The 16,551-nt window shown below is 44.7% G+C and overlaps 1 protein-coding gene across 1 annotated transcript in view; it reads left to right on the forward strand.

Moving 5' to 3' along the window:
- Positions 1 to 16,551, forward strand: part of RNF17 (ring finger protein 17) — a 203,058-nt gene that overhangs the window by 60,875 nt on the left and 125,632 nt on the right. The window contains exons 14-15 of the mRNA XM_073339251.1: positions 9,637 to 9,717; positions 11,644 to 11,805. Of these exons, the coding sequence (XP_073195352.1) occupies positions 9,637 to 9,717; positions 11,644 to 11,805 (243 nt within the window). The remainder of the gene's footprint in view (positions 1 to 9,636; positions 9,718 to 11,643; positions 11,806 to 16,551) is intronic.

Consider the following 16,551-nt stretch of genomic DNA (forward strand, 5'->3'; position numbering starts at 1 on the left):
TTTAAGGGCAGTACCATCCCCAACACCCCTCAGTTCCTTCTCCGTGCCCAGGGCTTCAGTCGGAGCTTTCTGTGTGGTATTTCACTGCACGCTTTCTGTGCGACGATGTTCTGGGATTTTGCTGTATATAGTAGTAAGCCATTAGTTATAGTAGTACCTTTAGGTTTAGTTAGTAGTTAAGTAGATTGAGATGCCTTCACCAGGTTTTGAACACTGCCCATTATGTGGGGTGCTTATCTCTAATAGTGACCCCCATTTTTGGAGTTTATTGTGCCTTGGGGAGGGGTATATTAAGGAAAGGTGCTCTATCTGTAAATTCAAAAAGAGAACGCAGGTGGCAAGAGATTTTCACCTTATGGAGCATGCCACGAGACCTGGTTCAACACTGGGGACCTCCACAGATCATCTGGTCCCAGAGAGACCTTCTGAGCTGGCATGAAATGTTGTTCCAGGCCGAAAGTTGAATATCTCTCTTAGGAGGAAGAAAGGTTATTCTTCTTTTGGTCCTCTGAGGAAAAGGGTCTCCAAAAGATGGACCAGAGCTATTCCATAGCTCTGAGAGAGTCCTCCTCTTTTTCTAAGAGGAATGCAGACTGGCACCGTGATTAGTTGGGCACACAAGATAGAACTAGGCCATCTAACCCCTCTCTGGACCCGAGTTGATATTATTTGGACCCCGTACCACCAATTCTGGTACCATCCATGGGATGTCCATTGAGTCTGGTACTGACAGCATTGGTGTCGCCACTGACTATCTATGCCAATGGCTACCAGGTAGCATCGGACCTTCTCTGCCTCTCCAGTAATTCAGGGCCATTCAACTGCCATGGCTGCTTCTGCTGTGTCCTAATCGCTGCCTGATATAGTTGCAGAGTTGTCTCTGTCATCAGCCCTATTGTCCGCACTACCCAATGCTCAGAATGCCGACTTGAGGTCTGCTTCCCCCTCAGTACTGAGGGGCCCTTTGGTGCAGATGCTGTCTTCGGCACCAATGATGACACATCTGCAGGATCAGTTCCAGGCCCAGCTTTGGTACCTACATCTGTTCTGATGCCTACTGAGAGTGTGATGCCCCTTCTAGTATTCAGGGTGTCTACTACTCTACCATCCTCACTACCGATGTGTCCTGCATATGGGCATTCAGATGAGGCTGGTTGTTTTTGCTTGCTCCATCTGGGGTGGCTTCTGCATTGCCATCGGACGACGTCCAGGGTTCAGTGTGATTTGAAGACATTTTCTCCCTTACCATTGCTTTCGAGCACAGCTCCCAAAAGTTTTTGAGAGCTCCTGTGGATCGCCATTGGAACCAAGATTGGCACCACTCCTGCAGGAGGCATAGGAGTGTGTCTGACCACCAGTGCCCCATCCTTTTGTCATCTGTGGCCTTCTTGAAATCCTTGGGACGTTCATTGATAGGCAAGGTCCTGGTCCTCAGTCCAGGGCAAAGTCTCCAATCCTGTCAATAGTGTCCCCTCTTGAGCCACCTACATTGCAGAAAGAGACTGAGGTTGCTCTCTCTGAAATGGTTCAGTCTGAACTGTGCTTGCAGGGGCAAGTGATCCAGCAAGAGGCTCCACTGGCCCTGCTCCCTTCCTCTTCCTCCTCACTGGATGATTCTGTGGTGCCAGATTTCTCTTTTCCTGTGCTTAAGAATTTTAAGTCTTATCAGGATCTCCTGAGATGGATGGCTATGACCTTGGCTATTCAGGCTGAGTTGGTTCAGGAGAATACGCATAGGTTGGTGGACATCCTCCAGCTGTCAGCCCCAGTGAGAGTAACTGTCTCTATAAAATAAGTGCTTTTGAAACTTACAAAAACCTTTGCGGCATACGTCAGCTTCTTAACCATCCACAGCAAAGTGTACTGATTAGTATTCTATCTGTGTAGAGTTTTGAGTGCCTCTACATACATCCAATCCCTAATTCTCTAGGTGTAGTGGCAGAAAATGTTAGATTATGGCGGGGAGATAAAAGTCCACGCTTAAGGACAGAGTATATAAGGCTAGATTTGATGGGGAGAAAAAATTTATTCAATTTTGTAACAAATGCACATTATGAATCGGCAGGCACTGTTGTCTAAATATCACTTAATTGGGAAGCTATGTCCAGATTTACTGACAACTTGTCAGAATCCTCCAGGGAAGAGTTTAAGGGTGTTCTCGTGGAAGGCCATCTGGTGGTCAAGACATCGTTGCCAAGACATTGGCATTGGGCATGCCAGATAATTCTCCCAGTATTGTGGCATCAATTGTAACTGCAGCCTTGTGGCAGCAGAACTTCGCCATAACCCTTGAGGTCCAACAGAACATAAAGGATTTACCTTTAGATGGATGGGTTTTATTTTCTGGGAAAACCTGAGAAAACACTATATCAGGATTGGCAACTTTTGTCATGCAGCCCGCCAGGGAAACACCACCAGTTTTACCTGCCGCGTCCACAGGTTCAGTTGATTGCAGCTCCCACTGGTCGACTGCAACTCCCACAGCTCCCACTGGGTCGCCATCCCAGGCCAATGGGGGCTGTAAGAAGGGCGACCAGCACATCAGTTGGACCACGCCGCTTCCCGCAGCCCCCATTGGCCTGGAGCGGTGAACTGCGGCCAGTGGGAGTGCGAGCGGCAGAACCCGCGGACATGGCAGGTAAACAAACCGTCCCCGCCCGCCAGGGGCTTTCCCTAGCGGGCCATGTGCCAAAGATTGCCAATCTCTGTGCTATAGACTACATGGCTCTGGGAAGAAGGATAAAGGAGTTTGAGGCGCAAGTGGTATTCTCATCCATCCTCCCTGTGGAAGGAAAGGGCCCGGCTAGAGACCATTAAATTGTGGAAGTCAACGAATGGCTATGCAGGTGGTGTCAGAGAGAAGGCTTTGGATTCTTTGACCATGGGATGGTGTTCCAAGAAGAAGGATTGCTAGGCAGAGACGGGCTCCGCCTAACGAAGAGAGGGAAGAGCATATTCGCAAGCAGGCTGGCTAACCTAGTGAGGAGGGCTAAACTAGGTTCACCAGGGGAAGAAGACCAAAGCCCTGAGATAAGTGGGGAAGTGGGATACCAGGAGGAAACATGAGCAGGAGAGCGCAAGAGGGGAGGACTTCTGCCTCATACTGAGAAAGCAGGACAATCGGTGAGTTATCTTAAGTGCCTATACATGAATGCAGGAAGCTTGGGAAACAAGCAGGGAGAACTGGAAGTCCTGGCAAAGTCAAGGAATTATGCTGTGATTGGATCAACAGAGACTTGGTGGGATAACTCACATGACTGGAGTACTGTCATGGATGGATATAAACTGTTCAGGAAGGACAGGCACGGCAGAAAAGGTGGGGGGGGAGTTGCATTGTATGTAAGAGAGCAGTATGACTGCTCAGAGCTCCGGTATGAAACTGCAGAAAAAACTGAGAGTCTCTGGATTAAATTTAGAAGTGTGAGCAACAAGGATGATATCGTGGTGGGAATCTGCTATAGACCACCGGACCAGGGGGATGAGGTGGACAAGACTTTCTTCAGAAAACTAACAGAAGTTACTAGATCACAGCCCCTGGTTCTCATGGGGGACTTCAGTCACCTCGATATCTGCTGGGAGAACAATACAGCAGTGCACGAACAATCCAGGAACTTTTTGGAAAGTGTAGGGACCATTTCCTGGTGCAAGTGCTGGAGGAACCAACGAGGGGCAGAGCTCTTCTTGACCTGCTGCTCACAAACCGGGAAGAATTAGTAGGGGAAGCAAAAGTGCATGGGAACCTGGGAGGCAGTGACCATGAGATGGACGAGTTCAGGATCCTGACACAAGGAAGAAAGGAAGTAGAATACGGACCCTGGACTTCAGAAAAGCAGACTTTGACTCCCTCAGGGAACTGATGGGCAGGATCCCCTGGGACAATAACATGAGGGGGAAAGGAGTCCAGGAGAGCTGGCTGTATTTTAAAGAATCCTTATTGAGGTTACAGGGACAAACCATCCTGATGTGTAGAAAGAATAGTAAATATGGCAGGCGACCAGCCTGGCTGAACAGTGAAATCCTTGCTGATCTTAAACACAGAAAAGAAGCTTACAAGAAGTGGAAGATTGGACAAATGACCAAGGAGGAGAATAAAAATATTGCTCGGGGATGCAGGAGTGAAATCAGGAAGGCCAAATCACACCTGGAGTTGCAGCTAGCAAGGAATAGTAAGAGGAACAAGAAGGGTTTCTTCAGGTATGTTAACAACAAGAAAGTGGTCAAGGAAAGTGTGGGCCCGGCCCCTTACTGAATGGGGGAGGCAACCTAGTGACAGAGGATGTGGAAAAAGCTTTTTTCGCCTCTGTCTTCATGAAGAAGGTCAGCTCCCAGACTACTGCACTGGGCAGCACAGCCTGGGGAAGAGGTGACCAGCCCTCTGTGGAGAAAGAAGTGGTTCAGGACTATTTAGAAAAGTTGGACGAGCACAAGTCCAGGGGCTCGGATGCAGGAGCTGGCAGATGTGATTGCAGAGCCATTGGCCATTATCTTTGAAAACTCATGGCGATCGGGCTAGGTTCTGGATGACTGGAAAAAGGCTAATGTAGTGCCCATCTTTAAAAAAGGGAAGAAGGAACATCTGGGGAACTACAGGCTAGTCAGCCTCGCCTCAGTCCCTGGAAAAATCATGGAGCAGGTAATCAAGTAATCAATTTTGAAGCACTTTGAGGAGAGGAAGGTGATGAGGAACAGTCAGCATGGATTCACCAAGGGCAAGTCATGCCTGACTAACCTAATTGCCTTCTATTATGAGATAACTGGCTCTGGATGAGGGGAAGGCAGTGGATCTGATATTCCGTGACTTTAGCAAAGCTCTTGATACGGTCTCCCACAGTATTCTTGTCAGCAAATTAAAGAAGTCTGGGCTGGATGAATGGACTAAAGGTGGATGGAAAGCTGGCTAGATCATTAGGCTCAAGAGGTAGTGATCAATGGCTCCATGTCTAGTTGGCAGCTGGTATCAAGCGGAGTGCCCCAAGGGTCGGTCCTGGGGCCGGTTTTGTTCAATATCTTCATAAATGATCTGGAGGATGGTGTGGATTGCACCCTCAGCAAGTTTACAGATGACCCTAAACTGGGAGGAGTGGTAGATATGCTGGAGGATGGGGATAGGATACAGAGGGACCTAGACAAATTGGAGGATTGGGCCAAAAGAAATCTGATGAGGTTCAACAAGGACAAATGCAGAGTCCTGCAGTTAGGATGGAAGAATCCCATGCACTGCTACAGGCTGGGGACCGAGTGGCTTGGCAGCAGTTCTGCAGAAAAGGACCTTAGGGTTATGGTGGATGAGAAGCTGGATATGAGTCAACAGCTTGCCCTTGTTGCCAAGAAGGCTAACGGCATTTTGGGCTGTATAAGTAGAGGCATTGCCAGCAGATTGAGGGATGTGGTCATTCCCCTCTATTTGGCATTGGTGAGGCCTCATCTGAAGTACTGTGTCCAGTTTTGGGCCCCACGCTAGAAGAAGGATGTGGAATTGGAAAGCGCCCAGCAGAGGGCAACAAAAATGATTAGGGGGCTGGGGCACCTGACTTATGAGGAGAGGTTGAGGGAACTGGGATTATTTAGTCTGCAGAAAAGAAGAATGAGGGGGGATTTGATAGCTGCTTTCAACTACCTGAAAGGGGGTTCCAAAGAGGATGGCTCTAGACTGTTCTCAGTGGTAGCAGATGACAGAACAAGGAGTAATGATCCCAAGTTACAGTGGGGGAGGTTTAGGTTGGATATTAGGAAAAACTTTTTCACTAGGAGGGGGTGAAGCACTGGAATGGGTTACCTAGGGAGATGGTGGAATCTCCTTCTTTTGAGGTTTTTAAGGTCAGGCATGACAAAGCCCTGGCTGGGATGATATAGATGGGGATTGGTCTTGCTTTGAGCAGGGGGTTGGACTAGATGACCTCCTGAGGTTTCTTCCAACCCTGATATTCTCTGATGCTACATTCTTTTAAGGATTCCCATGGTACATTGCGTTCACTGGGAGTTTATACCCCAGCCATAAAGAGATGTCATTATGGAGGTCGTCAATAAAAGCAGCAATACTGCCTGCAATGATGCTTCCAGCAGTCATCCTGCTGCGCTAGGCAGCAAGACGTCTACAGGAAAGGGCATAAGTCACAGAGGAGGGTGCCTTCTCAGTCCAATATTAACCAGCCAGCCCGTCCTCTGCCAACTTCGAGCGTGCAGTCATTTTGACTTACGTATTGAGAGCCGCATTCCAGTCATGGAGTTCCTGACTCATCTCCAGAGTTTGGAGATGGGCTTGTCTTGCTTCTACAGTGCTTGGGAATCAATAACCATGGACAAATTGAGTGCTAAGCACATTGGGAGCAGATTATGCCATTCAATTTCTGTCCATTTTCCCCCATCCCACCCTCCTACACTGTCCCTTTTCAGGGACTCCTTTCATGAGGTCCTGCTCCTTCGGTAGGGTCCGTAGACATCCATGTCTGTCCTTATGCTCTCATCCTGCAACTATGATAGGTATATACCTGAAATTGTTAGGTCATGTAGCCACATGCACTTACATGTTCTACCATGCAAGATTGTGTCTTTGTCCTTTTCTGAGCTAGTTGAAAGAGGTGGTTCCTTTGTGGGACTTTAGTACTGTGCTGGCTACCCTTATGGGGTCTCTGAGCCCCTGACAACCTGTTCTGACTCATCTGAGCCAGCAAGTGGCCTTTCTTGTTGCTATAACATTTGCAAGGAGAATAAATGAGCTGCAGGCCTTAATGGCAAATTTCAAAGACAAAGTGACCCTAAGGTTGCATACAGCATTTTTGTCGAATGTAGAACCGCTAAACCACCTTAACCAGATAATATACTGGTCTTTGTTATTCTTAAGCTGCATTCAAGCACAGATGAGGAGCACCTTCATATGCTGGATGTGAGAAGATGTGTGGTGTTATTTGAGGACTGAACCATTGTATTCCATCACCTTGACTTTTTGTTTCCTGTGCAGATTGCCTGGAAGGTCGGGCAGTTTCCCCATGCACTATTTCCAGTTGGATAATTGTCCTGCATTATGCCGCTCATGGATTAGCTCATATTACTCCTCCACAGCGGTGTCGGGGTCATTTGACGAGAACCCAAGCAACGTTGATCATGTTCCTCGGTGATGTTTCAATATTGGGTATTTGCAGGGCTGCTACATGGTCTTCTCTGTATACTTCTACTAAGTACTGTGCTATTATGGCTGAGTCTAGATCAGATGCAAACATTGGGAAGGTGGTTCCGCAGTCGTTCTTTAGATTCCAGACTCTACCTCCTATGGCTTGTGAGTCACCTGAGTAGAATACACATTTCCACCCTACCTGTACTGTAACTGTTCTTTTGATGTGGCTGCAGACATGTATTCCACGGCCCTGCATCCCCTCTCCATCGGCATCTCAAATATTGACCTTCAATGAGAAGGAACTGAGGGGAGTTGCGTGTTGCTGCCCTTAAATTGTCATGGTGAAGGGATATGGGCCAGAGAGTGTGAGCACCATCCCTACTGGTCCTGGAAGGCAAAGTTCTTTGCTGCACTGTACACACGCACACACCTTAGTGGCATACGTGTTTGCACCCAAATCTTGAAGAACAACGAGTAGCTAACAATCTTTTCTTATGTGAACCATATGTTGGCTTGTTGAAAGCCTCCTGCTGCTGATTCCAGATTTGTTAACTGTTCTGCACTAAAATGTGTAGGACAGATTTTTTCCTACTTCAGCACAATTCCTGAAGCTGTCTAGTTATTTTCAGGTTATTCTTCTTGCTCTTGCCTTCTCTCAAGTTTCCTTACTCTAAAGCTGAACAGGAAGATATGGAAAAGATCTTTTTTTTTTTCTTTGACTTTTCTTATGACTGTTTGATATCCTGCAGCATATTTCACTTAAGCTGCTACCACAACTTAATTAACCTTTGCACCCTGTAAATATTTTAGCTGTTCCTGTGCTCACACTGGTTGCACTCATTTTGTTTACAACCCCTTTTGGGAAGGGGATTGCAATTCCTTCCTTTGATTCCATAGTGATCAATGGCTCCATGTCTAGTTGGCAGCCGGTATCAAGTGGAGTGCCCCAAGGGTCGGTCCTGGGGCTGGTTTTGTTCAATATCTTCATAAATGATCTGGAGGATGGTGTGGATTGCACTCTCAGCAAATTTGCGGATTATACTAAACTGGGAGGAGTGGTAGATATGCTGGAGGGGAGGGATAGGATACAGAAGGACCTAGACAAATTGGAGGATTGGGCCAAAAGAAATCTGATGAGGTTCAATAAGGATAAGTGCAGGGTCCTGCACTTAGGACGGAAGAACCCAATGCACAGCTACAGACTAGGGACCGAATGGCTAGGCAGCAGTTCTGCAGAAAAGAACCTAGGGGTGACAGTGGACGAGAAGCTGGATATGAGTCAGCAGTGTGCCCTTGTTGCCAAGAAGGCCAATGGCATTTTGGGATGTATAAGTAGGGGCATAGCGAGCAGATCGAGGGACATGATCGTTCCCCTCTATTCAACATTGGTGAGGCCTTATCTGGAGTACTGTGTCCAGTTTTGGGCCCCACACTACAAGAAGGATGTGGATAAATTGGAGAGAGTCCAGCGAAGGGCAACAAAAATGATTAGGGGTCTGGAACACATGACTTATGAGGAGAGGCTGAGGGAGCTGGGATTGTTTAGCCTGCAGAAGAGAAGAATGAGGGGGGATTTGATAGCTGCTTTCAACTACCTGAAAGGGGGTTCCAAAGAGGATGGCTCTAGACTGTTCTCAATGGTAGCAGATGACAGAACAAGGAGTAATGGTCTCAAGTTGCAGTGGGGGAGGTTTAGATTGGATATTAGGAAAAACTTTTTCACTAAGAGGATGGTGAAACACTGGAATGCGTTACCTAGGGAGGTGGTAGAATCTCCTTCCTTAGAGGTTTTTAAGGTCAGGCTTGACAAAGCCCTGGCTGGGATGATTTAACTGGGAATTGGTCCTGCTTCGGGCAGGGGGTTGGACTAGATGACCTTCTGGGGTCCCTTCCAACCCTGATATTCTATGATGCTATGATATTCTATGATTGGGTGTTCAAGCCTGTTAGGAAGACAAGCAGTTGTGAGTTAAGATCAGAGTTAGTGTACTGTTTACTCTGAGCCACATCAGAGTAATTGTCAGCACTAAACAATGTCTTTTCATATGTCTTTATTTATTAAATAAGTTGATAGTGGAAGATGTTGGTAAGTACACTTTACCGAGAGATGCTTTTGCCATGTTTTTAGAATCCAATTGCAGTCTCGTGGACCCAGCAGCAAAGTGTCTTGTGTCCAAACAGCTTGGTCTGAGAATAATTATGTGGGCAATAATGTACCACAAGGGGATGGTGGTGGTTATATCTGATAACTGTATGACTCCAGAACATGGATGTATGATACCAAACCTAAGTGGTATAAACTTCATAATGAATACAGGTGTCTAAAATAACATCTTCAAGAAATATAGCAGCTTTGACAAAAAGTTTCTGTAACGAGTCGTCCTGATCCTGTGGTGTTATACAGTATCCTTGCACATTCAGGCTAGTACATTCTGAGCTAGTAATTATTCCACTGTCTCCATCAGTTATATCTAATTATATTAAACTCTCTCTTTTTTTATAAAAAAAAAAAAAAAAAAAAAAAGCACATTCCACAGAATATCTTAAAGATACACACAGGAAAAATCTTTCCCAGAAAAAGTTGATACCTTTTGGAGAAAGAGCAGGTAAATGTCGCTCCTCTGGTAACCGTTTCCTTGATATTCTTTAAAGAATATGTCTTGTTTAACGAGTATTCTTGATGTTTGTTGATACTGGAATGGACAAAGATCGTAACGTTGGAAAAATGAGATTGTGACTTTTTAGGGGTGGTGTTTTTGTTTTCATTTTCCAAAAATCTCCTTCTCTGAAGTCTGAATAATGATTTTGCGAGGTTTTAAGCAAGCAAACTATTTCAACCCATTGAGAGATGAGGATGATCAGGACTGCTGTTCTTTCCCCAACATAAGAATCCTTGTCCATTCTAGTTCATAATCTTTCAGACTAAAAATTTGTGTGTAGCTTGTGTAAAAAAATATTATTTTATAAATTAACAATGTACTTAAAAGGGAAATCACTTTCTAACCTGTGGCACAAACAAGTCACTGTTGTCTTAGTTTACTTAAATTGTGGTGGTTCTTCGAGTGCTTGCTCGTGTCCATTCTATGTTAGATGTGTGCATGCTCCTTTCACCGTTGCTAGAGATTTTTCCCTTAATGGTAAGGGCTGGCTCTAGCACCTATGAAAAAGACTATACTTAATCTTCCTTATCACCTAGGGTAAGTTGATTTTTCAAAAGTGAATGGCATGTAAACCAATATAGTGCTCTTTTTCTAACTCTGTGTATAGTTACAGTGCTTTGGCTGCTGTTCATAGCTTTCTCAAGTTGCAGCAGAGTGAAAGTGGACTAGAGTTGTTTTAGTTTCCCCTGCTAATGTGAAATTTATAGGCAACAGTGACAAGAATCAGATCATCTTCACTAAGCTGCTGATTCCAAAACTAGAGCAGCAGTAAAGGAAGGCACTAGAATTATTAGTTAGAAGCCTTAATATTTATCAGACACCACCCAAATGGAAGCTACAGAAAATGTCCAAGGATATCACATTGGGTGAGATTCCAGTGCTCTCTGCTTTCTCAGTAGCTGGTAGGGTATTTGGCTCCTTGTGTCGGTGTTGCCCAGGGACAGTGAGGCCCCTCTTCTTAGTTCAGTCCTCTGTTTGAATTTTTTTTAAATCGGGTATCTATCTCTCATTTAAAATCAGGTATATAGCTCAGTTTGAGGAAGCAGATGTGCGTGGATGTGTGTGAATTGATATGACAGAGATTTTGAGGAAAGAAGTAATTTAGATTGTAAATTCTTTGGTGCAGGGACCTTTTTATGTGTTTATACAGCACCTAGCACAGTGGAGCCCTGATTCATGATTGGAGCCCTTACATATTAGCACAGTACAAGTAATAACTAGTAATAAATAAATCCTAGACACAGAAAATATAGGGGGAAAAGTAGAGAACAGTGTAGGAAAAGAAAGATAAATGGATTCAAAGTGTGAAAGGGGTGAAAAGAGGAAAGAGAAAATAATGACTAGAAAAGATGTACTATGATCCAAGAAGGAAAACAGGATACAACAAAAGCAAGAGAAACAGTAGTAAGTTATTAAAACATTTTTAACAGTCTATTACAATGAAATATTCTACAGAATACTACAACTATTTTACAGAAGGTGGCATGGTGGAACAATTATTTTTCACTTTGTAGTAGGTTTAGTCCTCAGACTAATAGATGTCAGGTAAGTCTTTCAAATCCTTTTATAGACGCATGTAATTTGTCTTTATGACTGTTATTTGTAGAAGTGCCTAACTCAGATATGTTTCTTCAGAGCACTGTTTAGAAGAGCACATCATCAAGGGGGTGATCATAGTAGTTAGCCTACCACTCTTTCACACTATCTGCTGATAACTTTAAAAACTTGTATTGTTGAAAAGTGTCATTGTGACTGGTTAGTTTGCAATAAAACAATAACATTTGCCTAGGTGTGAATGTTATATGTGCATCAGTAGATGTGGGGTATCAATAGATGTTTCATGTGTACTGTTTTCTGAACTGTTCTACACAGGTTCTCCAGAATTAGTTTTTGTCAGCCACGTAATAAACCCGTGCCACTTCTACATTCGGAGATATTCACAGAGGAAAACAGCAATTTTTTTGGAAAAAAAGCTGAGTCACTTTTGTAGTAGTAAGAGTTCATACCTTAGTCAATCAGACATTTTGGAACTAGGTAACTAAAATAATTTTCAAATACTTTACTTAATTTAAAATACCGTATTACAATATCTGTTTAGTTTTAAAATTTTTATTCTCCATTCGTAGAATATGTTCAGCTAGTAAAATATCCTATACATTCTGGAGTGAGTGTTGCTCTGGAGAGTCACTATGGAGCTGTGAGAGAAACAGAACACATTTTCACCTATGTTATATAAAGTTAGGCACTCATATATATATATATTGATGCCTAAATGATAGTGGCCTGATCTTCAGAAGGTCTGGAGCACCCACAGTTTCTCTTGACTTGAGCAGGAGTTGTGTGCTTTGCACTCCTGAAAATCCTGACACTTTTAAGTCACTGGCTATTGATTTAGCATCTGAATATAGCCATTAATTGGTGTGACTTTATTTTTTAATATATTGACTGAAAATAGATTAAGCCTGATTCATTCATTTTAGTGTATAAACCAATATGTACTCTCATGGGAGAAACCTTCCTTTCTTATGGTTAACTGAGTCTGGAACTGTTGCAGCAGTTAAAGTGAAAATAACATATTACTAGACATCCCTTGTCCCCATGGGATAGATGTTAGTCACATCATTTAATGCATTTCAGGAGAGTTCTTTTATTGAATGGTGATGAGCAGTATAAGAACCAGAATAGAACAGATAATAAAATTGAATAAATACTGGGATTTTATAATCTAGCAATTCAGTATTTTGACAGTTTCCTTCCTAAAAATTGCAAAAACAATGTTAAGTTTGGTGGCTGATATGAAGTCTGGTACAGTTACTGAGTGAAGGATTATGTGGTAGTGAAGAACATATTGGATCTCTTAACTGGTCATTTCCAGACATTATAATGTTTGGGTTATTAAAGCTGTAGAATTTTTATAAGGGAAACAATATACTGGTAGTTGTTGGGTTTTATTTGGACTTTAACTTTGTAAAAAGAAACTTGTTTGTTTGCAACCTAACTCAGATTCTTTTTCAAATGATGGTCTCTGTATGTATTCCACACATGGGTACACCTATGCTCCATGCTCCTGAGATTGGAGATTTGTAACAAGGTGTGTCCATTGGTCCATGCCTGCACAGGTTTTTTTCTTCATGGTGCTAACCGAGGGCATAAGGGGCAGAGTGGACTGATGCCTCTCCAGTTCCTTCTTTCTGATTCAGGCCATGTGGCAGTATCTTGTGTGTTCATAGATACCTTCATGCTTCTTTAGCAAACCTGTTAATAAATTGTAAATAGTTCTTAATATGGTATTTTTTACTCTTTGATATAGTTCATATAGTCTAGTTCCCCCCATCTCAGGGAATTTTCCCTGTGGACAAGGACTATACCCAGGGTTTAAGAATTGCATATCCTGGCCCCACTCCTTCTCAGTGAGCGACAAACACCAGTGCTGCTTTTACTGCTTTGGCAAGGCTCACAAATCTGCTAAGTGTTGCATCTGTCACTCCTTCCTCCCCGAACCCATAAGGGATGAGAGCTTCAGCTAAAGAAGCATCTCACAGACAGGGCCATGAGACCACCTTTAGTTTCAAGATGGAGCGAGCACCCTGTACCAGATTCAGTCGATGGCACCCATCCAAACAAGAACTCAGGAGCTAAGGTTTCATTTGCTAAGCCCAAAGAATTGCTTCCTAGGGCTTTTCATGTGAGCAGGGGGCACTCTCACAAGCAAAAGGACATGTGGTGGTGTCATCTTCAAAATCTGCCTCCAAAAGAAAGGATTCTTCCCTGACTTCAACCAAGTTGGGTGAGTCTTTGCATGCAAGTCCTAAGAACTTAGGCTCGCTTGAACTTCGTCAGCGTGAGAGTGTGGCTCAAAGACGTACAGCTCCACCAGTACTGACTTTGGTGCCAATGCTTAAAACAAAGGATCAGAACGAACCGGCACAGTCTAAGAAGTCCGGGCTTGACACTGAATCAGTACTGGACCGCTCCTGGAAGGGCCTGCTAGATCCAACAGTCCCAACTAGAGGAACACTCCTGTGCTTTGGGAAGGTCCAAAACCTTCATCTCCTCAAAAGACATCTTCACCTATCCCTGTTTTCAGTTCCTACTTCTTTCAAGTCCATCCTTATTCAGGGATATTGAGACACTGGAGGATGAATCTACCTCAAGAGGACAGGAATTTCCCCCTATATCTTCCGTGAGCAGGAGCATCCATTTGCCAATACCGGTGACTCTGCCATTTGAGCAAGAATCTGCCTTCTTATTGGCTGAGTTGGAAGTTCCAGACAAACAATTGTCTCAATGTATGTGGGTTAGTCCAGACAGACTCTAGAACAATGTTGGGCAACCTGTGGCCCGCGGACCATTTGTTTACATTTGCATGGCTGTCCGCCTCTCCCAGTGGCCACAGTTCACTGTTCCCAGCCAATGGGAGCTGCAGGAAGTAGCGGCCAGCATGTCCCTGTGTCCCACTCCACTTCCCGCAGCTCCCGTTGGCCTGGAATAGTGAACCGCAGCCACACAAATGTAAACAAACTGTCTGGTGGACTGCCAACGGATTACCCTGATGGGCTCCATGCTGCCCACCACTGCTCTAGAAGTATAGAAGACCTGGGTTCTATCTACCCAGATACAACTATTCAGGTACCCAGTGCCCTGGGGTCCCCCTGACTGGTTGACTTCCTGCTGGTTATTCCCGGCATTCTTGGGATCACTATACTAAGCACCCCCATTTATACACAAACTATACCTGCTATCTCCTAGCCAGCAGCTGGCTTTGTCAGAATATGAGGCAGAAGAAGTAGTTGACCTGGATCTGATAGTCCTAACTGCTGTCTCATTCTCCTTACCAGATGAGGCAGTTGCTCCTCCTTCACCTTCCCTGTCTGATGACCATAGGCATTATCAGGAGCATCTGGAGAGAGTAACGTCTTGGCTCCAGATTCAGTAGAGGAAGTCCAGGATACCCATCACTGGACATCTTACAACCTTCTGGACCCAGTGGGGTGGCCCTTCCAATTAGGGAGGCCATTTTGGAGCCTGCCAGGGCAGTGTGGCATATCCCTATTTCCTTTGCCTGTACCCTTAAACAGCTGAGAAATTTTATTTTGTACCGGCTAAAGGGTCAGATTTCATTTTTTATCCACCCAGGACCCAACTCCGTGGTGGTGCGGGCAGCTGCCGAAAGATCCAGGCTTCAACACCCTAAAACAACTCCATATGACAAAGGCACCAAATGCCTTGACCTTCTGGGGCGGAAGGTATATTTATCAGCTAGTTTCCAATTTCAGTTTGCTAACTACCAGATCTTTAGCAAAATTCAATTTCACGAACCATTCAAATTTGTGGAATTCAAGAATAAACTTTCCCAGGAGGTCAGGGCTCAATTCCCAGCCCTCGTCAATGAAGGCAAATTGGGGGCTAAGACTCCACTCCAAGCAGTAATGGACACAGCTGACACTGCATCTAGCACTATTGCCAAGCTTTCATCATGATGAGAGTCCTAGCTTCATGCTGCAGGAATCCCCAGAGTGATACAAAATACCACTGAGGATCTGTCTGTGAATGAGTTCATTCAGTTCAGTGTAAGGATTGACAGGTTGCTACACTTGCTTAAGGACTTCAGGACAACCAGCCCCGAAGAGAAAGCACCACAAGTAGGTGTATAGGCCCATATCTCTCCCTCAGCTGTTTTACCACCAGTGCTCTTATGAACTGCCATGCAAGTGCTAGTGGATACAAAGATTAAGGTATGTGACTTCCTCTACTTCATTCGCCTCTGCACACCCCACTTACCGTCCAGGGCTTCTTTTGATGGGACTCTCAAACCACTTTACCTCTATTGATGCTGTCTCCTACTGCCCCCAAAGTTTTGATGTCCACTTCGCCCACAAATGAAGGGTGATAACAGGCAAGTGGGTACTAGAAATAATCCACTGTGGCTGCAGAATCAAGTTCATCTTCCTCTCTATATTGAGGCAGTCAATTTTATGCAATTCTTGCTTCAGAAACCGCATCATGCTCTCAGCAACATACCTAACAGGTGGGCAGGACTCTCTCTTGTGTGCAGTCTTAGCAGGTAGTTCTCCAGACACTACAAGTGAAAAATTTACAACTCTCCTCTGAATGACACATTGGCTCAGTGGAGAAAGCCATCTTGCAATCTCTTTGCCTCGGAGACAAACAAGAAGTTCAGTCTGTACTGCTCCACAGCATCATTAGGTCACTGCTCCAGTGGTGATGCCCTTCTTCTTCCCTGGATGGACCATGTGAGGTATGCCTCTCCTCCCATTCCACTACTTCCTTAGGTTTTTCAGAAGATTCATCAGGACAGGACCCTGGTCATTCTCATTACACCCAATTGATCCAAACAGTTCTGATTTCTGGATCCCTTCTGAATGTCAGTCTGTCCTCCTTCCCAGAGACGTTCTGAGTTAACCACAAAATCAGACATTCCAACCTAGACCCTCTTTATCATACGGCCTGGTATTTGGACAGAACTCAGACCTGGAGCACTCATGTTCAGAGGCTGTTCAAAGTATTCTTAACCACAATAGAAATTTCTCCACCAGAAAATGCTACCTAGTTAAGTGGAGGTGTTTCTGTACCTGGATGTTACAGGAGAAATGTTCGTCCGCACTGCCCCTTGTACTCTTGGTTATCCACATGTGCAAAAAACCATGCAGGCACAGACCAGTGGATACTGCTTGCTACAAATTTCCTATCTCAGGCACAGGGAACACATGTATATCCATGCATGGAATACTGAAAATGGACCGCACATCTTGAAGAACC

This window comes from Lepidochelys kempii, chromosome 1 (genome assembly GCF_965140265.1).
Source record: "Lepidochelys kempii isolate rLepKem1 chromosome 1, rLepKem1.hap2, whole genome shotgun sequence".
In the NCBI taxonomy this organism is placed as follows: Eukaryota; Metazoa; Chordata; order Testudines; family Cheloniidae; genus Lepidochelys; species Lepidochelys kempii.